The sequence below is a fragment of the Biomphalaria glabrata genome, chromosome 7 (assembly GCF_947242115.1).
Source record: "Biomphalaria glabrata chromosome 7, xgBioGlab47.1, whole genome shotgun sequence".
In the NCBI taxonomy this organism is placed as follows: Eukaryota; Metazoa; Mollusca; class Gastropoda; family Planorbidae; genus Biomphalaria; species Biomphalaria glabrata.
The window spans coordinates 42,034,981-42,059,947 of NC_074717.1; the positions used below are offsets into that span (position 1 = coordinate 42,034,981).

General features: G+C 37.2%; 1 protein-coding gene across 5 annotated transcripts in view; it reads right to left on the minus strand.

The window, feature by feature from the left end:
- LOC106062110 (carbonic anhydrase-like) overlaps positions 1–24,967 on the minus strand; it is a 126,415-nt gene that overhangs the window by 35,579 nt on the left and 65,869 nt on the right. Inside the window, exon 1 of one of the 5 annotated variants that reach the window (XM_056034732.1) lies at positions 2,883–3,290. The exons of the other annotated variants lie outside the window; for them this stretch is intronic. Coding sequence (XP_055890707.1) covers positions 2,883–2,912 — 30 coding nt within the window. The 5' untranslated portion in view covers positions 2,913–3,290. Of the gene's footprint in view, positions 1–2,882; positions 3,291–24,967 lie in introns of those variants that run through there. 5 annotated transcript variants of the gene reach the window in all.

The following is a 24,967-nucleotide window of genomic DNA, read 5'->3' on the forward strand; positions in this document are numbered from 1 at the left end:
ACAAGACTGCCATGCCATCAAAAGCCCCATGGGGATTCTTTTCTGCTTTAAGCACTGAAGTAAAAACGTATAATTGTTAAAGAGAGACTGAGAGAGACAGAGACAGAGAGGGAGAGAGAGAGAGAGAGAGAGGAAGGGAGGGAGAGACTCAAGTTTTGATTCAAAACAAAATACCGGGCGTGGTCAATTGGTAAATTATTATTCAACGTTATTCAAATAGATCAAACCATTATTGTTGTTGTGTTTTCTGTATTGCGTGTATCACGTGACTAAAGGCATGCTGTCTTTTAAAAAAATGTTGACACTAGTCTCTTTTAGTCTACAGTATTCTAATGAACTTGGTAATTTAATAACTGATATTTCAATTATTTATAAATCCGGACAGTTCTTAGGAATGCACTAATGGTATTTTATTAATTATTTTTAAAATAAATAAATTTTTCTTTGCGGATGGCCTCTAAAAGAGACATTTGAAAAGCTCTCATAAAAGCTGCGGAACAAACATCTGAGACTAAAAGGAAAATCCCTTATTGAAGAAAGACGCAGAAGACGGAAAGAAAACTTCAATAGACTGCCGACGGACAACGGCTTTGACTGCATGAGAGGAAGGAAAATATGTTTGTAAAATGTTTGACATGTTTCGGATGTTCCTTCAGAGGTGAAGATAGTTTACTTCCTAGTCTAAACCTCCTGCTGGATGACGTGGGATGGGAACGGGCAGGGTTTGAACCCGAGACCATCGATAAGTCCGAACGACAGTCCAGTGCGCATATCGCACGACAAGGTATTGCAACTGGGTCTGCGAAGTCACATCAAACACTGCACTCATCCTTAATCTTTGGAATCGAAGACATTGCCGTGTTAATGATTGGAATAGATCTACTTATTGGAAATTGTGACAAGAAACCTCCAGTAACTCGATGGTCGCCCACTGACCGAGTGCGGAGAATAACCGTATCCAATTTTAGCCTATACTGCCCTAGAATGTTTGGATGTGGATCAGATAAAGATTTATCGATCACCGCTATCGTATTTACGTAATCGATAAGTACGTGATTGTTACATCAATTATCACTGATCAATGGACTTGAGATTTAAAACAAAAATAAAGCTACAACACTCTTAAATGAACAAAAGAAAACGGGAGCAATTAGCGGCCAATGAGCTCTTATTGTATTGTGTCCTTTAGGTAGATCAGTTCTAAAGCTTAGGATGGAATTGTACAGCCAATTCAACAGCCACACACAATATTTCGTACATACAACAGTATTACTTTAAGGAGTATAAGGATTTAATGTTAACTCTTTATTATTAATTTATATTGAAATATTTTTTTTAAATATATTTTTTTTTAAATGTAATTTATTATGTGGTAGAGATCTAAATACAGAATAAATAAATAATGAAAATAATTTAGAAACTATATGAGGGTGAAATGCGAGAAACTGAGAATCGACTAAAAGGTGGCCACACTTTGTCATCAGTGTATATATAACAATGAGATGTAGTGAACTGATCACTCCAATTGTCCCTAAGAGAGCCCTGCGTTTAATGGACTCAACGCTTTTAGTGGTGCCACGTTTCTCCCTCAAAAACTACGGTCTGCGGCTTTTTCAGGTTGGTACTCACTCCCCATTGATCTCAGACAGACAACATGCTACACTACTTTCAAGAACATTAAGACCTACCTGTTTTAAAACTTTTTTTAGATTAGTTTGTCATTTTAGCTCTCGTTTTTTGTGTTTAAAATATTGACACAGTGCCTTGAGCCTACATTTTGTTTGTTAACAGCACTTTACAAATAAAATTATAATTATTTATTATATATATATATATATATATATATATATATATATATATATATATATATATATATATATATATATATATATATATATATAATTCTCTTCATGGCTCAAGAGTTGGGACACGCAAGAAGAAGTAAAGGAAAGATCACTCTTTTATTTCTGCAAGTCGGACGAACTAGAGTTACCCTACGAAAACAAAAAGAGGGGAGGGGTCGTGCGCATCTAGAGTTGCTTCTTGTTATTAACCACAGAAGTTAATTACAAACAATGTATAGTCATCTAAAAACAAATCTAAGTTGAAGTATTTAATCCAATTCTACTATTCTCCATGGATTCAAACCAACACTTATAATATATACTAATATTAAAAAGAAGAAGAAGAAGTATTTTGTTAGTTGCTCAATCTTCAAAAAAAAAAAAGTATTTTTTATGACAGCTTATAACAATTTCCATGATATAGGTGGCTTTAGAGAGATGGGGTTGGAACCTAACTCCTCTCTTGTTCAAGTACTATCTTATATTATTTTTTTATAACCTTTCTAGTTTTCCACCTATATTTTAATTTAAAAATTCAGACACACGCTCTTTGACTTAAACCGTATAAATCTGCTTATGCCGTCTTTATTGTCACGTAGATATGATCAATCGCCTTCCTCCACTAGGCCTATCCCTCGACCACTCTTCACGACGTAATAGTCAGCGCAATTCGCTGATTTTTTAAACACAAAAACTTCAGGAAGAAAGAGCGCTGTCGCTTCTGTCGACATGACCAAGCTGACAAGTCGGCAATGACATGTGTCATAAATAAGCAATCATTTACTGACATCAATACAACGTGACATAAACAGACTGCCAACCACGTGATCAGACTTCTTAATCACGTGACCGTCTTCTTTTACAACAGAGCTACGAATAACGTGCAGTGAATCAATAAACGCCCAGGTATGAAACTGTAGACGCATGTTTGCTTTGTATATCTCAGACTATATAATAGAAGTCTCGGGACTTTTTCAATCGCTCACTACTTAATACATTCGCATATGATTATGAATATATAAAACGAATGTAACATACCAAACAACAGTAGAAGCACCATGACGTCATTTTCAGGATTTAAATCCCACGTCGTCTCGGACAAGTAAAAAAAAAAACAACACAGCAATAAGAAAACTGTCCCTCGAAGTGACTCCTTTTGTGGTTCACACCGAGTCCTGGGCCCACGTCACCTTCTTGGGCCGGTCACTGATCTGGACACTGAGACCAACTCGTGTTTCATAACTCAAAATGTCTTTCAGCCCTATTTATAAGCTAATTTATATCCGCTGGTCTTCTCAGAGCAAACGTGTTACACTCAAGACCTTAGCCGAACTCTTGGCAATCAGTGGCCCGGTTGTTCTTTAAATGAATAGCCTGCCATTCCTCTCGAACAATGATTACTCCCACAAAAGCGTTCGTTGAATCACAGCCACCGCAGAACAGTGGCGACAAATTACTGAATAGGTCTTGAGCCCGACCGTTCGGGCCAACACTCGTGGCCGCAAACTACCCCTACCCACACATACGCAAGCCTATCTTAAAGCCAGCGCCGCTGAATGCGATACGCTTCAACGACTCCGATTACAGCAAAAGCGTGGACCGGCCTTGTGGCTCAAGGAGCTGGCAGCGAATCAAAATCACCCAATTAATTAGCAGCAATCGATTATGTCTTTATCTCTTCTTGATATTTGTAGTGATTTCTTCGCCCTTGTTAGTTTTCGACAGTAAACATGCTTACAGAATTGATATATGCGATACCGATTTATCGATTTACATGGCAGTGAAGATGCCCAGGGAAAGATAATCGCTTGCATGAATGAGTTATTTTAAACTTTCTAATATGATCACAACTCAGTTTGGTCATTAGTCAATGTAGCAAGCGATGAATCGTGTTGATAATAAAATATCTAAATTGAAATCTTATGTATCAGGGACCATTACTCTAGTGCCCATTGTAAGCAGACGATTAAAAGATGGATTTTTTTTTAAACGAAACAAATATTCACAAAAACATTTTTTAAAAAATGATGTAGACAGACTTCCATTTTATTGTACTTTTCATAAATAAGAGAAAAAGAAAAAGTCGGACTCATTCGGACAGAACATCCATCATCTTTTTTTTTTTATTATTTATTTTGTCTGATTTTCGTTCCTGAGTGTGGGAGACAAGGTGACATAGACATAGAGAGAGCGAGAGAAAGAGAGAGAGAGAAAGAGAGAGAGACGCAAATCAATACAGTACTCAGGCGCTGGCACCAGGTCTACAAACAGACGCTGATCAAAGAGGTTGTAGACACGAGACTCAATCTTTCCCTACCGGAAACGTGGCTACGTCATGGGACGAGAAGAGCGGCCAGTTCTTGTTGGAAGTGACAGGGGAGAGGAGGGAATGGTGTGACGTACGCTTCCAACTGGACCACAGTGTCACTTGCGCTATATTCCTCTTCTGTCCAGAGCACCCCATCCACATACCAGACTCCCTTCTCCTAGCCGAAACCCCTGGCGCCCTAGCAATCTTTAAATTTCCCTAGAGTTACGTCACCAGATGTGCGCAAGAGCAGGAACTTAGTACAAGACTTCTGACAAAATTATGATTAAGTTAACAATCCAATCAGTTGGACCTCCATGTTTGTATCTATATCTGGTACACGCAAACCTATGAAACACATACACATGCGACACACACCACACAGACACAATCATACTAGCAGGCTTAGAAATGAACAGAAGGTTTGCCGGACCAGTTTTCTTATCATTTCTAAAATTCAGTTGCTTAAACCAATATAAATTAAGGCAGAGTGGCGAAAACCGCTTGGATGTTATCAAGGCGGGCACGAGTTCGAATCCTGACGCGAGCAACATCAACTAATGGTTTTGAACGTTTTTGATAACAAATAGAATTAACCTACTTGTTTCTGAAACGCTGATTTAATGTTCATACAATTGCATAGATCTAGAGTAGCTCAGGTGTTAATGAGTTAAGTGCTTCGACATTCAATATATGCAATTACTTTTTTTCAATTCCAACAACCAGCTCACATTTTCATCAATCATAGTCAAAACCACAAGTCCAAAACTGAAAACTACAAGTCCAAAAACTCAAAACCTTAAGTCCAAAAACTCAAAACCTTAAGTCCAAAAACTCAAAACATTAAGTCCAAAACTGAAAACCTTAAGTCCAAAAACTGAAAACCTTAAGTCCAAAAACTCAAAACCTTAAGTCCAAAACTGAAAACTACAAGTCCAAAAACTGAAAACCTTAAGTCCAAAACTGAAAACTACAAGTCCAAAAACTGAAAACCTTAAGTCCAAAACTGAAAACTACAAGTCCAAAAACTCAAAACCTTAAGTCCAAAACTGAAAACTACAAGTCCAAAAACTCAAAACCTTAAGTCCAAAACTGAAAACTACAAGTCCAAAAACTGAAAACCTTAAGTCCAAAACTGAAAACCACAAGTCCAAAAACTTAAGTCCACAAGTCAAAAACTTAAAATTGAAAGCTAAAAATTCATAATCAACATTAAATCAGAAATGATCTGATGCTGAAAGTGATCAGACTGTAGTAGAGCTAGATGTTTTCACTAAAATGACTACGTGCTAATAACCCAACTCTTGCAGGCTCGATCTCCAAACTGGCCAATTTAATAATAAAACAATATGAAAGCTTAGTTTACCATATACTTTAATTGAAATTAAGAACTGAATTATATATATATATATTTTCCCAGATTTTTTTCTGTTAATTTGGACCCATTCAAAGAAAGTATTTTGGTATGTCAACCATAGTGTTTTTTGTTTTGGTTTACAAAATGTGGATGTTCCTAAAGAATTGATGAAATGAGGAAATTTGGCACGGATAAAGACTGTCAAGATTTGAACTTGGGGCCATGGAGACGACAGCCCAAAGCTCATACCACCCGACCAGGCAACCATCCAATTTTACACTTCTATATCATGCTCCGGAAATCTGAATGCGACATTTCGCTTCACTTACTAGACCGTAGTCAATTTGTTGTAAATCGCCCCGGAGCCCTTTTAAGTTTAATCAATGTATTTCGCCTGTATTTAATATTCTTACTTGCAGAGCTGGTAGGATTGTATTTAGATGACACTGGAGTCAGCCTAGCATTAAATAGCATTGATTTTTTTGTTTAAAGCGGGTGTTTTCTTTTTCAGCTTGTTGATATCATCCTTTACCATGCTGTGTGCGTGTTCGTGTTTCTTTTTCAGCTTGTTGATATCATCCTTTACCATGCTGTGTGCGTGTTCGTCTAAGTGTGCGTGTGTTTGAGGTTGTGTGCATGTGTGTGTGTGTGCAGAATGTAGGTCAGCTTACTCTACGACCTTCACCCCGGGTGTATACAAACAGATCGTATCGATGTGAATGGGAGAAGATGAAGAGGGGGGGGGGGCGTGCAAGGTGCGTTGGTACAGGTGGGAAAGAAGAATAGTGGTATTGGTAAAACTAGGGGAAGGGAAGATAGATAGAGGATTTTTTTAAGGAAAAGATCGACTAAGGCGTAGCTTGGAAGTGGAAGATGGACTGATTCGTTACTATAAGGAGTAGATGAATTGAGACCTTTTTATTACGGAAAGAAACATAGAGGCGTTGTTGCAAGGGGAAGAAATATAGAGGCGTTGTTACAAGGGGAAGAAATATAGAGGCGTTGTTAAAAGAGGGAGAAATATAGAGGCGTTGTTACAAGGGGAAGAAATATAGAGGCGTTGTTACAAGGGGAAGAAATATAGAGGCGTTGTTACAAGGGGAAGAAATATAGAGGCGTTGTTACAAGGGGAAGAAATATAGAGGCGTTGTTACAAGGGGAAGAAATATAGAGGCGTTGTTACAAGAGGAAGAAATATAGAGGCGTTGTTACAAGGGGAAGAAATATAGAGGCGTTGTTACAAGGGAAAGAAATATAGAGGCGTTGTTACAAGGGGAAGAAATATAGAGGCGTTGTTACAAGAGGAAGAAATATAGAGGCGTTGTTACAAAAGGAAGAAATATAGAGGCGTTGTTACAAGGGGAAAAATATAGAGGCGTTGTTACAAGGGGAAGAAATATAGAGGCGTTGTTACAAGGGGAAGAAATATAGAGGCGTTGTTACAAGGGGAAAGAAATATAGAGGCGTTGTTACAAGGGGAAGAAATATAGAGGCGTTGTTACAAGGGGAAGAAATATAGAGGCGTTGTTACAAGGGGAAGAAATATAGAGGCGTTGTTACAAGAGGAAGAAATATAGAGGCGTTGTTACAAGGGGAAGAAATATAGAGGCGTTGTTACAAGGGGGAGAAATATAGAGGCGTTGTTACAAGGGGAAGAAATATAGAGGCGTTGTTACAAAAGGAAGAAATATAGAGGCGTTGTTACAAAGGGAAGAAATATAGAGGCGTTGTTACAAGGGGGAGAAATATAGAGGCGTTGTTACAAGGGGAAGAAATAAAGAGGCGTTGTTACAAGAGGAAGAAATATAGAGGCTTAGTTACAAGGGGAAGAAATATAGAGGCGTTGTTACAAGGGGAAGAAATATAGAGGCGTTGTTACAAGGGGAAGAAATATAGAGGCGTTGTTACAAGAGGAAGAAATATAGAGGCGTTGTTACAAAGGGAAGAAATATAGAGGCGTTGTTACAAGGGGGAGAAATATAGAGGCGTTGTTACAAGGGGAAGAAATATAGAGGCGTTGTTACATGGGGAAGAAATATAGAGGCGTTGTTGCAAGAGGAAGAAATATAGAGGCGTTTTTACAAGGGGAAGAAATATAGAGGCGTTGTTGCAAGAGGAAGAAATATAGAGGCGTTGTTACAAGGGGAAGAAATATAGAGGCGTTGTTACAAGGGGAAGAATTATAGAGGCGTTGTTACAAGGGGAAGAAATATAGAGGCGTTGTTACAAGGGGAAGAAATATAGAGGCGTTGTTACAAGGGGAAGAAATATAGAGGCGTTGTTACAAGGGGAAGAAATATAGAGGCGTTGTTACAAGGGGAAGAAATATAGAGGCGTTGTTACAAGAGGAAGAAATATAGAGGCGTTGTTACAAAGGGAAGAAATATAGAGGCGTTGTTACAAGGGGGAGAAATATAGAGGCGTTGTTACAAGGGGAAGAAATATAGAGGCGTTGTTACAAGGGGAAGAAATATAGAGGCGTTGTTACAAGGGGAAGAAATATAGAGGCGTTGTTACAAGGGGAAGAAATATAGAGGCGTTGTTACAAGAGGAAGAAATATAGAGGCGTTGTTACAAGGGGAAGAAATATAGAGGCGTTGTTACAAGAGGAAGAAATATAGAGGCGTTGTTACAAGGGGAAGAAATATAGAGGCGTTGTTACAAGGGGAAGAAATATAGAGGCGTTGTTACAAGGGGAAGAAATATAGAGGCGTTGTTACAAGGGGAAGAAATATAGAGGCGTTGTTACAAGGGGAAGAAATATAGAGGCGTTGTTACAAGGGGAAGAAATATAGAGGCGTTGTTACAAGGGGAAGAAATATAGAGGCGTTGTTACAAGGGGAAGAAATATAGAGGCGTTGTTACAAGGGGAAGAAATATAGAGGCGTTGTTACAAGGGGAAGAAATATAGAGGCGTTGTTACAAGAGGAAGAAATATAGAGGCGTTGTTACAAGGGGAAGAAATAAAGAGGCTTTGTTACAAGGGGGAGAAATATAGAGGCGTTGTTACAAGGGGAAGAATTATAGAGGCGTTGTTACAAGAGGAAGAAATATAGAGGCGTTGTTACAAAGGGAAGAAATATAGAGGCGTTGTTACAAGGGGGAGAAATATAGAGGCGTTGTTACAAGGGGAAGAAATATAGAGGCGTTGTTACAAGAGGAAGAAATATAGAGGCGTTGTTACAAGGGGAAGAAACATAGAGGCGTTGTTACAAGGGGGAGAAATATAGAGGCGTTGTTACAAGGGGAAGAAATATAGAGGCGTTGTTACAAGAGGAAGAAATATAGAGGCGTTGTTACAAAGGGAAGAAATATAGAGGCGTTGTTACAAGGGGGAGAAATATAGAGGCGTTGTTACAAGGGGAAGAAATATAGAGGCGTTGTTACAAGAGGAAGAAATATAGAGGCTTTGTTACAAGGGGAAGAAATATAGAGGCGTTGTTACAAGGGGAAGAAATATAGAGGCGTTGTTACAAGAGGAAGAAATATAGAGGCGTTGTTACAAAAGGAAGAAATATAGAGGCGTTGTTACAAGGGGAAGAAATATAGAGGCGTTGTTACAAGGGGTAGAAGGAGAATGGGCGTGATTACTGAGAAAGATTATCGAGACATTTCTTTGTAAATTTAAAAAAAATCAGCCCAAGCAAAACATATATTCGACCCAAACAAAACATATATTCGACCCAAACAAAACATATATTCGACCCAAACAAAACATATATTCGACCCAAACAAAACATTTTTAACCCTAACAAGACATTTAACTGTCGGAATTCGCGATAATCTCTTTAACATGCATACATATCTCAACGACACTCTGTGTCTACTCAAGCCTCTCCACCGGTAATGTCTGCTCGGGCTAAATGACAACCGAACGAGTTTGACCTTAACGGTAATTCCCAAAGTGACTATTTGTGGCTGTACCTTATGAATTATTCAGGGCGTCCTCAGCCGTCCATTGCCTCGGTGGAAGCTATTGAATTGAATGAAGACCCGATCTGAACCAAGCGCGCACTCTCTTGCATTGAACGAAAATGGTGATAATAGAATCCCACCGATAAAGACGCCACAACTAGCCCAACAGAAATGCATTGACGAGTAACAAGGTTGTAACATTGTTGTCCAGGTTATCTAACGGTCAATTTTACAATGTTTCAATGAGCAACTTGAAGAAAGAGTTTGGCCAGAGTGAGGAGGTTAAACATAAAAACTTATGTAAGGTATATCTTACAATGTTTCCCTATGTAAGGTATATCTTACAATGTTTCCCTATGTAAGGTATATCTTACAATGTTTCCCTAAGGTATATCTTACAGTGTTTCCCTATGTAAGGTATATCTTACAATGTTTGTTGGTATATGCATGTATAAATTCGTATAAACTACTATTTATCTAGAAGAGCCTCTTAATCGATATTGACAAACTTACAGTTCTTATTCAAAAGGCGTTGACCAAACTTTCTCGTTGGGATACACTGCTCTTTTATGTTAAGGATAATAAATAATTATGTACGGTATGCCTATTTATGTAATCTAATTAATGGAATGACTCTATCTATAGTTCATTTTTATTATTGAAATAAAAAAAGTTTATATGTATGAGCATAATTTTGTATAAATTGTATTGTTAATTTTTTTAATAAAGCTTACGTATAACATATTGGCTACTAAAATACTTGATGCATTTGTTCTAAATTTTCAACGACAATTAGTAATTTTGGTGGGCGCGGTGGCCGAGTGGTTAAGCGCTTGGCTTCGGAACCTGCAGCCCTGCATACGAATCTCGGTGAGAATGGGATTTTTAATTTTTGGATTTTTAGGGCACCCCTGAGTACAACCAACTCTAATGAAGAAAGTAAAGGCGGGTGGTCATTGTGCTGGCCACATGACACCCTGCTAGTTAACGTTGGTCACAAAACAACATGACATCATCTGCTCTATAGATCGCAAGGTCTGAAAAGGGGAACTTACTTACTTACTTATTTTGAAATCTAAATCCGGATAAGCCTTAAGGCAGAGTGTGAATAAAAACAAACTTTTAGTGGAGCTATTTTTGTTGGAGTTTGTTTGGTTGAAATTTAAACGCGGCGCCTCCCCTGAGATTAAAGAGAGAACTTAATTCTCATAAGTTGATTTCTCATTACTAATCATTCTATTTCCGTACCGTCATTGATCCTTGATGGACAGGTAAATACTGACTGATTGCTATTTGTCCGGTGAAGGTCATTTAATTAAACACACAACAGTAATTACATTGTTATAGCGAGTGGGATTAATCAGGACATGACCCACATTCGCACGGAATTACCTCCCATTCAGGTTTGTATAAATCACTAAGCGATTTAAAAAAAAAACCCATTTAAGCAGGAACGACAAATCAAATGTTTGTAATCGACACACTCGCGCGCGCGCGCGCACAAACGCAAACCGAAGGGTATCAATAGTAAATTTCAACAAGTAAGCAATGAAAACAAACGCAGCGAGGAAGATTATTTTTCGAGCATTCATTTATATTTATTTTTTATTTTTTATTTTTTTTTATTTATTTATTTATTTATTTTTTATTTTTTGGGGGGGAAATTTTGTTGCTTTTGTTACTATGTTACAAATGAATCCGTTGCACTCCTAACCTTGTCAGAACTTTCGACCTTTCCACGTTAATCATTGACCTTGAAGTGACCTTCTCAACGCCAGTGATCTTGTGTGGCCAAACATGTGACCTTGCAGTATAATCCTGGCACCTACGAGGGGAGACCTAGAGGGTCAAGACTTATTTTTTTCGCTAGTCTCAGCTCTAAGCCCACACCTGAGTATGAATAGGTTGTTTTTTTTTTCCTCGTTTGACCTTTCACTGACCCCCAGAAACAAACGTACAGTGACTATATGAATACACGCTATATGTTAGTATTTAACTAATACTAAAAGATTACTAATGGAACTGAACAATTATGTACTTTTTGAGTACTCGTAATAATTAAAAAATAATCATTTATATAATATTACATGGAGAAACTATTTTATGGGCAGATCAATTAAATTCTAGTGTTTTTCAAAGTGATCGATACAATAATAGGTCCTAATCGATAGTACGAAAACTCTTGATTTTTGTGTTCAACATTTTCATGAACATTTAAACTTTACCGGAATTTGATGGTTCTCTAAAGGGCAGTAAGAAACATAAACCTTTTAATGTAGTTATTGGTATTAATGATCTCCCCTTCTTTTTTTATCGTTATGTACTTTAGTAGAAGACACGATTTTTAGAATTGGGGTCCTATTTATATTTTATTATATATAATTATTTAATTTTGTTTTTCTAAAATAATCCTTGAAACAACATAAGCTTAGAGATATTTTTTTTTCGAAAGCCATACTTGTATTGAAAGGGTGTAGCCATTACATCTATGCTCAGTTATAAATAATTATTGTATTTCTCGTAGATTCTTCCACATGTTATTGAACAAAACGTTTTATAGCTACGTTGGAGGGACAGACACGAAACAAGAAAACAACAACAGCAACGTTAAAATACACAACGAGGTGGTGTCGTGTTTCAGCCCAAATAGCAAGAGTAGCACATGAAGTCCACTGTGAAGAAAATACCCAGAATCTAGGTTTTTCAACACAGAAAGGTATCCAAAACTTTTTTTTTTTTCACGCACGAATCGGTTATCTATCGATTTTAGACTAAGCGATAGATGATTATATGTTAATGCAAGTAAAGTAAATTTAACATTTTTTTAAAAACGAAATAATAAAATAAAAAAGAGTCAAACCAAATGCATTGTCCAATTAAAGGTGAATAACCAAGATTTAGTAGGAAATACCTAGTTTAGAAAAATCTAACCAATTTCGATCTAAGTGCCAGAAGAATAAAAAACAGAACAAAACAATACATTGTCATAATGCCAACTAGCAACATGAGCAAATTAAAATTTAAAAAAATTCAGTGCCTTAGAAAACATTCGCATCTAAATAAAAAACACAAAAACAACAACAAGCAAACAAAAAAACCCAGCCCAAAGAGAATAATGACAGTAAAAAAATTATAATGCCAACTCTAATAGCAGTAATCTTGTTTTGCTGCTAATATAAATTATGTCAAACAATACAGAAAGACATTAAATGTATAAAGAAAATGTAAACAAATAAAAAGCCTTTAAAGGGCTTCAGTGCTGCAGATGTTTAATGTTGCAGACGACATTTGTTTTTATGCAGCAGACGACATACGTTTTTTTTTTAATGCTTCAGACGACATATGTTTTATGTTGCAGACGATAATTGTGCTATGCTGAAAGTTTGAAACCAATCGATACAAATTTGGCTTATTGCCGAATGTAGACGGCTATATAATTTTTTTTTAAAAATTAAGCCTTCGTGTTTCTTACTATAATGAAAACTGGCCTATATCAAACAGTCCTGTAATGTGTTAACGCACAGAAGAGATGCTGTGACAATCGGTATGCATGTAATATAAAGAATAATGGCTGTTCTCGGTGTTCCCTTCTGTATGTCTTCAGCCTGTCACGTGATACTCCTGTTTTGGAATACTGAATGCACATCCAGCCAATCCCTGGCCGTCCATCTTTTTTTTTTCTTACAATAAAGAGAAAGGGTTTTTAAAAGTCCAGATGTCTTAAAGTGGCAGACAGATAGATAGACCGGACGTACAGACAGCACAAAAATACAATAACAATATTTCCCTTATAAACAAAGTTATGAAGAAGAAAAAAGGGCGAATCACTTGCAATAGGTAGTCAACTAAGTCATCCTAATTACTATTACGGTATTCATGAGTCACATTTAAACATACTTTGACACAATCGTCACGAAGCCAAACAGAAATATAAAAACAAACGTAATATTTTCTAGACGAAAAATATTTGTCAACACAAAAACTTGGAGCCGCTAGCTGAGTGGTAAAGCGCTTGCGTTCAAAACCGGTGGTCCCAGGTTTCAAACCCTGGTGAAGACTGGTATTTTTACTTATAAAAATCTTTGGGCGCAAAGATTCAGCAAGCTCTAATGGGTAGACCTACTGACATTAGTTGTGGAAAAGTAAAGGAGTTTGGCCGTTGTGCTGGCCACATGAGATCCTCTTAACTATGGGCCGCAGAAACAGATGGCCTTCAAATCATCTGTTCTATATTTGACAAGGTGTAAAAGGGAAACTAGATAAAAACGAATCAATTTATTTTACAAAGTAACAACGGCAACATCGTCGTGCGGTTTGCGCGCTGGACTGTCGTTCGGATTTATCGACGGTCGAGGGTTCAAACCCTGCCCGCTCCCATCCCATGTCGTCCTGCGGGAGGTTTGGACTAGGAAGTAAACTATCTTCAACTCTGAAGGAACATACGAAATATGTAAAACATTTTACAAACAAACAAACATTCTGTCAAAAATACAGCATCAAATAATGCTTATTATACTGTTTTGTAAGAGGCAGTTATCTTTTCATAGACAGTGGGTCTTTAACTTGTCTAGCATAGACCCCTTTCGGATGTGGGGAGATTGCACAAGGGAACCTGTTTGTCTACGTTGTTAAAATCACGTGACTTGGTACCTGTTTCATGTACCTGGAACATTGACAGGTAGGCAAGGTGAACAGTTATAGACCAGATGTCATGTCTTAGTTGGAAGCGAAAGAAGATATGGAGTGATAGAGAGGAAGAAGTAAGAGATAGTGAGAGAGAGAGAGGGAGGGAGGGAGATAGAGAAGGGAAGTGATCTAGTTAGATAGTAGAGCGAAAGGAAAGTAACAGATTTCTGTAAGAGATTCTAGAAAGAAAGAATCAACTAGTTCGTAAGTGACTTGATGTTTCGATTCAGAGAGAACAAAGAACAAAGAGAAGCGGGCTCTACGTTAGTAAATCAAATGAACAAATGAAGACCGAATGAATACAAAGGAAACACAAAGTGTACAGAAAATAAACACTGCAGGAGAGGTAAGATAAAACGTACACAGAGAAAGTAAGAGAAGATAAGAGAAATGTGAGAGAGAGAAAGTGTGTGTATGTGGGAAAGATAGAGTCATAAGAGATCCACCCAGCATTTGTACAAACACTCCTTCTTCCCTAGTGCTATTAGAGCATGGAATGGGTTGCCTGAGTCAGCCATGGAAACCAGAGACTTGGCAGGAATTTAAGTCATTGGTTAATATGCATGACTAAATGCATGACGCGTAGGACGTAATCATCTTCTTTTTTGAAGTAACGTCTATATAAGATAAGATAAGATAAGATGACAAGATTAAACTTGAGAGAGAATAAGAAAAACTTAAAATAAAATAAAAACACAACAACAAAAGCTTATATTAAGCGTAGTTGCATCCATTAGTTTGGACCAGTTATGTAATTAAATGTATACTAAATCTAGACTATTCTAGACTAACAATAATAAATCTGTGCAATTAGAAATACTTTTGACAAGTATGTTTTTTCTTTTTGCTCTACTTCATGGTTTTGGCTTTCTCAATGCGCTATGATCCTATAATCCTCTAATCCTATAATCCTATCACTTATCTGGACCAGTTGGGATAATGGGAGTCGGAGAAAGAAAAGGCTATCTGTGTAAATCTTACCGTAATCGATTTTTAAAGTATTTATTTTAAAAAAATGGAAACGACCTTATTTGAACTCATGACCCAAGCATACTGAAGCCAACTAACCACTCTGCTAGTATGGTGCTTATGAAAAAAAAAATGTATCTATTGTTTCTTTCAAAATTACTTTAAAGTGGCAATCTATAAAGGGGAATAGTTCAGCTTATAGCACCACCTCAGTCAAGTACAATTTCTTTCCCTTGTTCGTGATACCAAAAAAAAAAATAATTAATTACAAATAGTTAATTAACTAGTTGGTTAATTTTTAAAATTGCTTCTTGTCAGGTAAAAGAAATGATTGTGCTAAACTTCTGCTAGATCCGAGATTGGGTCTGGGAGAAGTAACGTGTGTAGTCTTTTTACCAGACAGACAGAGTGAGTGAGTTGATATAAGCTTTGCAGAAAAAGTGGGGTGCGAGAGAGAAAACAATAAGACAGACAGAGAGTGTGTGTGAGAAAGAGAGAAGGAGAAGGGAGAGGAGAGAGTGAGTAGCGCATTACGCTCAGGCAATAAGCATCAAGGTCGTTAAATGGATATCCGAAGGTTACAAGCGCCTAATCAAACAACCTCAAACAGAAGTAGTTAGTCCGATGAGTCGATACTACGTAGGTAATAATCTATCAACGCCCCAAAGGATCGTTTCGATTTACAGCCCTGGAAACATTACACGTGTCAACAGAGCTCTCTTACGAGCGAGTTAAATAAATAAATCTGTATTAAAGAAATATGTAGATCTAGTACTTGCCTCCCTTGACATCAACTGTGGGGGGTTAAGTCGCAGAGCAGTAAGCTACATTTTTTTTTACCACATGGTACACAAGGGGGGAGGAGTAGATGCTGCCAACAACCATCCACCCTACCAGACATATATTTTTGAACCTACCATGTCAGCATTGTGATCCTGGCAAGGGTAAGGCCATATTTAATGTCACGTCGACATTTGTCCAGACTGTTATTGATAGTGACATCTTATTGAAATATAGCGTTCAAATAATTACTTCCTACTTTGATATCACATTGTATTACATGTTTCGGATGTTCCTTCAGAGTTGAAGATAATTTACTTCCTAGTCCAAACCTCTCGCAGGACGACGGGGGATGGGAGCGGGCAGGGTTTGAACCCGGGACCATCGATAAATCTGAACGACAGTCCAGCGCGCAAACCGCACGACCAGTCAGCCATCCATCACATTAGGGAAGTAAAGTTCCACTTTCAGACCTTGGTATCTATAGGGCAGATGATGTAAAGGACTCCCCATTCTCCTGTTAAATATTTGATCCATCAGGCACTCACTAGTTTCATATTTCTGTGCCCGCAAATAAGAGCCAACATTTACAAAATATCGCGTTTTATCACCAGGGCTTAAATTCTCAATTTTCTAACCTTTAAAGAAAAGAATGCAGAGTAATCGCGTTCTGTTTTATATATATAACGCTGATATGCCGAAACTAAAGCCATGCGCAACTCAATGGTTTGATATAGCAAGAGTTTTGTTTTTGTTTTAGTTCACACGTCATGTGACATATTGGTTTAATATGATTGGCCAAGAAAGAACGTGCCGAGAGTCAAGCATCTACCCATGTGCAAGAATGCGTAATACGCGGGTGAGTCGAGTCAAGGTCGTTCGAAAGTGAGGAAAGATTATATCTAGAGTGATACAATATAAATGTTATTGTTGTTATGTCATATGCAGTATTGGAAATACATAAAAATCTTCTTCTAGCTAGCGAGGTGCACTAGTTGCTAAACAGTTTCTGTTTCAGAACTTTTATGTAAATGTTTTAGTTTCTCTGACAGATTTTAAGGAAGCATTAAACAGAGATGAACTTTTGAAACTAGCTTTCAACCTGGGATTCAAACTTGAATACTTAGGATCTATCACTCTTCCACTCTGAATATCATTCTTTGAACACGTCACTATTTTTTGGTCAGTGCGCTATGGTCCAATGTCTTTATCGACCAGTGCTCGAGAGATATCCGAGAGAAGGCTTCCGTCCTGGCTTTCGGCGCTCGTCAGACAACTTTGATTCGAACACGACCCCTCCTCGTTAGATAGCCAAGCGGTTATGGCATTTCAGTCAGACATTGTTTTATTTTTTTTTTGACAAAGTAAAGGTACCACTTGCAGACCGTGCGATATTTTGGGGCAGATGATGTAAAGGTGACGTCAACGAGGGTGTCATGTGACCAGCACAGCAACCAATCGCCTTTATGTTTATTAGATTTGGGTAGAAATAGGATTAATTCAGTAATGGGACCCCACGATGACCTGCAAACCATTGAAAAAAAAAAAAAAATCTTAAACTCTATGGTCACATCACAAAGCCGTCATGGCTCGCAAAGACCTTCCTTCAGGGAACAGTACCAGGAAAAAAATAAAAGGAGACAGAAACAGCGATGGGAAAACAAAAAAAATGGACAAGCCTGTCATTGAATTATATTCTGTCCGAGGCAAAAGAGAGAGAGGAATGGAGAAAGACGGTCAACAGATCTTGTGTGGTGCCACATCGGTCCAGCAGACAAAGGGATAGATAAAAATGAAGGACTTAAGGGCATAGTGCAAACTCCGAACCCTCAAAGTTCGAAATCTTAGTTTTCACCAGGACTCGAACTAGAGAATCCTTGATTCGAGATCCAAGCGCTTTACCACATGGCCACTGCTACGAATGCAATAATAATCTGTCATTGACAGTGGTGACATCGAAGCTAATTTGACATTTACATTTAAGTTCGTTTGTCACATTTCATTATCCCTCGCATAAATTAAAAGATTATTTGCACGATCGAAGTAGAACGCCCACTAGCTCGGATGTCAAAGGTCAAACCCCATATACGTCATCAACCCCAAGGCCTTTAGCTGCCATTATTTGCCACCGTTAAATTCTCGTCAATATTAATCTAGCCAGCCAGCCCAATCCAAGTAAGCCAAATGATCTGTTAGCTAAATAAACAAACATTTATATCAAACAAATGAGTGTGCGTTGGTTTGTTTTATGTTTCTGTTCTTTAAATCAAAGCGAAGGTTAATGCTTTTAAAAGCCGAAGAAGTCTTTAATACAAATTTACAGTGAAATTCAGCAGTACTAATTAAAAAGGAACTATGTTTAGGTCTTTGTGTTAGAGAGTAAAATAGGGTTCCCTTTCAGACCTTAGGAACTACAGGGAAGATGATTTAAAGGTCATCTGTATCTGTGGTGATGGTGCTATGTGGGCAGAACAACAAATCAACCTCTTTTACTAACAGAAACCCATTAGAGCTGGGTGGACTCGAAGGCGCCCTAAAGATCCCGAAATTAAAAATGCCAGTCTTCATCAAGGTTCGAACCCAGTACCCCTGGGTTCTGAAGCCAAGCACTTTAACACTCAACCAATGTATTAAATTCAACCTATAAATGCAAATTTTCAAATGTATATTTTTTATTGGAATGGGCAAAATGTATCTATCCATTTAATAATAACAAAAATGTTTAAATAAATAAATAATACAATTTAAAAACTATTTTTAAAAACAAATATATATAAATAAAGAAAAACATCTTTGTTATCTTGAAAATTGAAATGAAGCAAAAAAAAACGAGAAATTGACGCGAAGAGGTGACACCTACACGATAAACGAGTATACCTTGATTGTACGAACTTTACACTATCAGAAGTTCTATAGTGAAAGATACCACTCTTCAATTAAAGAATACAAGTATCGTTACACAAAGGGGAGATAAGAAAGTTTTCTATGAGTGCAAACAAATATATAATTATGCAATACTAGTTTATTTATACAATCGGGCAACGGAGACATCATACATGGACATCGTATTGATGAAAAAATGTTTAAGTTATCATTTATCAAGAAAATTTCTCTGGTTGAATTTTGTTTAAAAAGCAATTCATTTATAAGCTTATTTTGTAGAAAGTACTGATCGCGCTATTATAATGCTACTTGATATCACAAACACATATTTCATGTATCTCAAATGTGTGAGAACCCTTGGACCAGGTGCAATCTCAGATAATCACCACATCATAACGTTCTGAGTGACACTGCCAACACTGCCTACAGTCATAAGGTGAACAAACTTTAAGTAGTTCCCACGTATTCTAATACCGTCATCCACAGGGTCAAGTCCTTGTTGGAAGCCGGAAATAAGAATTTAGTTTCTGCACTGCTCGGGCATGGCAAGACAGATCAACACCTCGACAATAGATCATTCAAACTTAATTGAAACTTATGTGTCACCGACCGTCCCGACCTGTACACTTTCAAGGGTTCTGTTCATTTGTACGCAATATTTATTTTGGCTTGAAATGTGAGCACGCTAAAAAAAAAAAAGCCATATATTTTCCTTCAAGCGCAGGGGAGATAAACGTATAAATTTGAGGCGTAGGTGCAAGGTGGTCTCCGTTAGATAGTCATCATCATCAAACTCCATTTGAGTGAGGGCTTGAGAGGCTCAAATTCTCTCTTGCAAAAATCCTGGACAGAAACCCTGCTGTCTTGCGTAGTGCATAAATGTCGCCATACAGGTCGAGAACTTTTGGTTTTCCCAGACCTGTCGAGACGGTTCTACCTATCGTTTGATAGTAACCTTGCTTGTCCTATTCCATTCAAAACGTTTTGGGCCAATTTGGAAATTTGGCATCTAGACACTAGCGGTGAGATAATTGCTACCCTGAGCAAGTCACTTCTTATATACATGCATAGACACCTCTAGAAGTTGTGTCACCCGGTGAGGACAGACGTTAGAATCCAATCAACCAACCAAGAACCAAACTCTGGAGGAGGTCAGACGTTAGAATCCAATCAACCCACCAAGAACCAAACTCTGGAGGAGGTCAGACGTTAGAATCCAATCAACCCACCAAGAACCAAACTCTGGAGGAGGTCAGACGTTAGAATCCAATCAACCCACCAAGAACCAAACTCTGGAGGAGGTCAGACGTTAGAATCCAATCAACCCACCAAGAACCAAACTCTGGAAGAAGTCTACGAGGCACATAGGTGTATCTTCAAAAGTAAGGATTGCACTGTTTAAGAAGTAGCGACTTAGCTAGAAGAGTTTAAACATAGCATCATTGATCCATTATCCTAAAAAGGTTATGTAATCCCAAAAAAAAAAATAAAGGTGTCTATAGAAAAAAGTCAAAGAAACTTAAAAATATTGTCAAGATATCAATCACTAGATGCTTTGGGGAATAATTTTCATGTATTTAGATGCGGCAATTTTTTATTTACAAAGCTTACATTAACTTCATTAACTGCGCGCACCCCTTCCGGACCTGTTAGCAACGCCACTGCAAACATTACGTTATAAGGTATTCCCAATTGAATGGCTAGACCTCCCTTACTTGCTGGGTACTACTGCATGAATATAACATGACCTCTTGTAACCTTGTCCCAACGTAAACCACAGCACAACTGTAAAAAGATACTTTGTACTTGTAGCCCTAGATGAAGGTTATTGCTGTAACATTGACACTAAGGCACTTTCAACAAATGCGTAAACATGTCTCAAATGCATTTAAATCATTTCTCTAAACTGTTAGGCACATTTCTAACTACCATAAAAAAAAAAAAAGCGAATTACATATGAACAACAAAATTTATGACCGTTATAATTGCAATCATATTTTTGAAAGTAAATCTCATGGAATCGCTATGATCAAATGCGATATTTACTGTGATATAACTTTTTATTAGCTCCCCTGCCAAGGTCAATAAATCTTAATCGACGTAATTGGTTATTGACTTTGGTGACTGAATGCAAGATAATATTCAAATCAAAGAAGAGTAATAAAACCCTTCACAGCTTAGATAAGATGAACGAAAGCCATGTGCATTTTACTAAGGCCATATTTTAATTTTGGCTTTATATGAATTCCACTTTTGGGACATTTGGTTGTCCGTAAAAAAAAATGTTGAACTGGATGGGAAAATTTGCTATGGCTGTGATCGAAAGCCCTAACTCCCTACTATATGTCTCCATTTTGTCTCGGAAGACAATGGATGCGCACAGATAAGACATACCAATAGGCAAAACTTTAAACCTTGTTGATAATACTTAGAGAAAAAAATAGCGTCAATACTAAAATCGCATTTTGTTTTATTTAGACAATCCGATGAATGACACAATTAAAAAAAAAATTATGTCTGTATTTAGATCACTAGAAATAACTTAAATGAATTTTAAACAACAACAACCAAATAAATAACAAGAGATGGCGGGGTGGGGGGTCCAAATTTTGAAAATCCCCCCGAGCCTTCGCTTGAAAGCGGATCCCCAAAAGTGTGTCCAATATTTGTTAAAATATTAATTAAGCCAAGTCATGTTATCTTGCTATTCATGTTACTATTTAAGTTAGTGACCATGTTGCGTGTATTCCACACATTAGACTTATATATTTATTAAATACATTATCTCATGTCATGACGTCAAATGTCAAAATGCAGGGGCCCCTAAATAGGCCGAGCCCCACGGACCCCCAAGTCTCTTGCTACGCCATTGAACAATGCAATGAAAGGGCAGACTAATTTATTTATTTGAAAATTGGAAGAAAAAAACATTCCTAATATCATAAAGAGTACAAAAATCGCTAGATATTTATCACAACATGTACTACGTTATTAAAAAAATCCAAAAAAAAAATAATAATTATTATCACTTCGCTAGCAATGTCTGGTGGACCACAGGGTTTGAACCGTGGTGCTAATTAATATTTATAAATCTGACACCAATAATGAGAGTGAGTTGTCGTACATGAGTGATCCTGTTAAAAGAAGCTTCCTTGGCCGTTACGTTTCTCTACAACAGTTTAAATCTTGTTATTGATCCGATTCGTCTGGCCGCGGATTATGCCGCTGGAAACTGGTTGCTAGTCCCAGGGGTCACCAAAGTTGTTGAGAATGTCGCCTCTGTATTGCTCAATGTGGAGAGTCATTCCATCAACCCAACGAACTCTTTCGCCATTTCTAGCCTCCCCGTCTGTCTCTCTTTCTCTCCTTTTTTTCTCTTTCTCAAACTTCCAGACATAACCTTGCCAAAGTCAGTAGTACTCAAAGTAAGCTTAATGTCAGTAGTACTCAAACTGGGCTTAATGTCTGTGGTAGTCAAACTGGGCTTAATGTCAGTAGTAGTCAAACTGGGCTTAATGTCAGTAGTACTCAAATTAGGCTTAATGTCTGTGGTACTCAAACTGAGCTTAATGTCTGTGGTACTCAAACTGAGCTTAATGTCTGTGGTAGTCAAACTGGGCTTAATGTCTGTGGTAGTCAAACTGGGCTTAATGTCTGTGGTAGTCAAACTAGGCTTAATGTCTGTGGTACTCAAACTGGGCTTAATGTCTGTGGTAGTCAAACTGGGCTTAATGTCAGTAGTACTCAAACTGGGCTTAATGTCTGTGGTAGTCAAACTGGGCTTAATGTCAGTAGTACTCAAACTGGGCTTAATGTCTGTGGTAGTCAAACTGGGCTTAATGTCTGTGGTAGTCAACATGGGCTTAATGTCAGTAGTACTCAAACTGGGCTTAAAGTCTGTGGTAGTCAAACTGGGCTTAATGTCTGTGGTAGTCAAACTGGGCTTAATACATTTGATAGTCTCAACTAGAAGTATAACTAAAAAGCAAAAACAGATTCATACTATTGTTTTGGAATGTCGTTTGTTTATTTTATAATCACAGGTTGATCAAGTTTTTATTGCAGTTTCTATTGTATTTTTCTCAATAAGATTATACTTCTTTTGTTCAGCTTGAGATATACAAAGATAAGATAAGATGATAATAGGTGATAAATAATGTTTGATAGATAACTAACACCCCACGATCAAGCAATAGATTGAAACTCTTGTAACGCAGACAATGAAAAAACTAGTTTAAACTTATTTGTAAGGTATTTCTAGTAACTTACTTTTGTAAAAAAAAAAAAAAACAACACCTAAACCTCAAGGATAATGCTAACCAGGCGGAAACAGATCCGACCTGGATACGGTTGAATTGTTATTGGCTTTTCAAAACGAAATATTGGATTCTAAAGCCGTTTCTTTGTACATAAAAAAAAAATGAGTGAGTGCTCATCTCTGTGTGTACAGAGAAAATAAGATTGTGATTATATTGAGTCGTTGCGGAAAGGCGATTCATTATCCTCTCAAACTTTTAGTACTAAAAGGATTTTAAAACTCTCATGTAACTAATGATTCTAACTTGTTTCATTAAACATTCACCCTAAACTTTCTTTTTATCTCATTTAGTTTAAGATCCAAGCTGTACTAATGTAGTCTTATATAATACAGACGTTACTTCAAAACAGAAGATGATTTCATCCTACGCGTCATGCATTTAGTCATGCATGTTAACCAATGACTTAAATTCTACCAAGTCACTGGTCTTCCTGGCTGGCTCAGGCAACGCATTTCATGCTCTAATAGCACTAGGGAAGAACATTTGTACAAATTTGTCCTAGCCTATGAGATGAGTCATGTGCCTTTATCTTTGTGTCTTTCTATGTATTTTATTAGAATTTGTTTTTGTATTTGAAGATTATGGTAGTAGTCGTCATCACTACCAGTTCATCACTAACAGTTCATCACTAACAGTTCACCACTACCTGTTCACCACTACCCGTTCACCATTACAAGATCACTACTACATGTTCACTACTAAATGTTTGGTTTGCAGGAAGATCGAGACAAAGTCACCGCCATTAAAAAAAATGTGTTCATGTTTGACTGAACCGTGACAGCAGACTGAGTTCAAAAGTGGCACTACTGACATTTGCATCGGTGAAGCACAAGTCAAGAACGATAACCATCTACCCAATTATATACATTGTGTAGCTAGAAGAACAGTGCTATCCCTTTAATTAACAGGCGAATCATTAGAAGTTAAGCTTTTAAGTGAAACATGTCTTCAAACATCTTCTTTTAAAATTAAACACATTACTTATTCGAATATAAACATCAAGAATCCTACCAAAGCCTGTTAACGAGACCTTTCTATTAGTCCTGTGAGTCAGTCTGTCATTTACCATCATCCGACTTAGGTCACTATTGTTTTCACATATGCCTGCCATCTATATCATTACAACGAGATAGTCATGTGGCCATCACAACGACGTGCCGCCTTTACTTTCACAGCGTATATCAGATACCCCCTACGGGTAGGCAACTATCAAACAAGTGTAGACTCCCGGGAGTCATATATATATATAACCAGGCAGCCATCCGTAGTGACAGGTGAATACTTGTTCTCTCTCTTCCCCCCCCCCACTCTTGTTTTTTTCGTGGGGTGACTATCCGCAGAAATAAGAAAGTGATCTTTCCTTTACTTCTTCTTCTCGTCCAAACTCTTGAGCGACGAATATAATTATATATATATATATATATATATATATATATATATATAAATATATATATATATATATATATATATATATATATGTATATATATATATATATATATATATATATATATACATATATATATATATATATATATATATATACATATATATATATATATATATATATATATATATATATATATATATATATATATAATACTAGCCTTACTTGTCAGCAAGGAACAGTACTTTGATAAAGATATATTCCTCGTTGACAATTAAGGCTGGTATTATACAAAATGTTTATGGCTTTATAGATATATCCCCAAGGTATCAAAGTAAATGTCAATGCTAGATCTAGATACCATTTTATAAATCAAATTAAAAAACAAGTCAATATTTTATAACCAAAGTAATGACACCCCCCCCCCCTCCCGCCCACTCGGTCTGTGCCAGAATTCATTTCATGGTCAGCGGAACTCAAGGAAACTCAAACTAGAATTCAAGATTCTAGAACATGAAAGC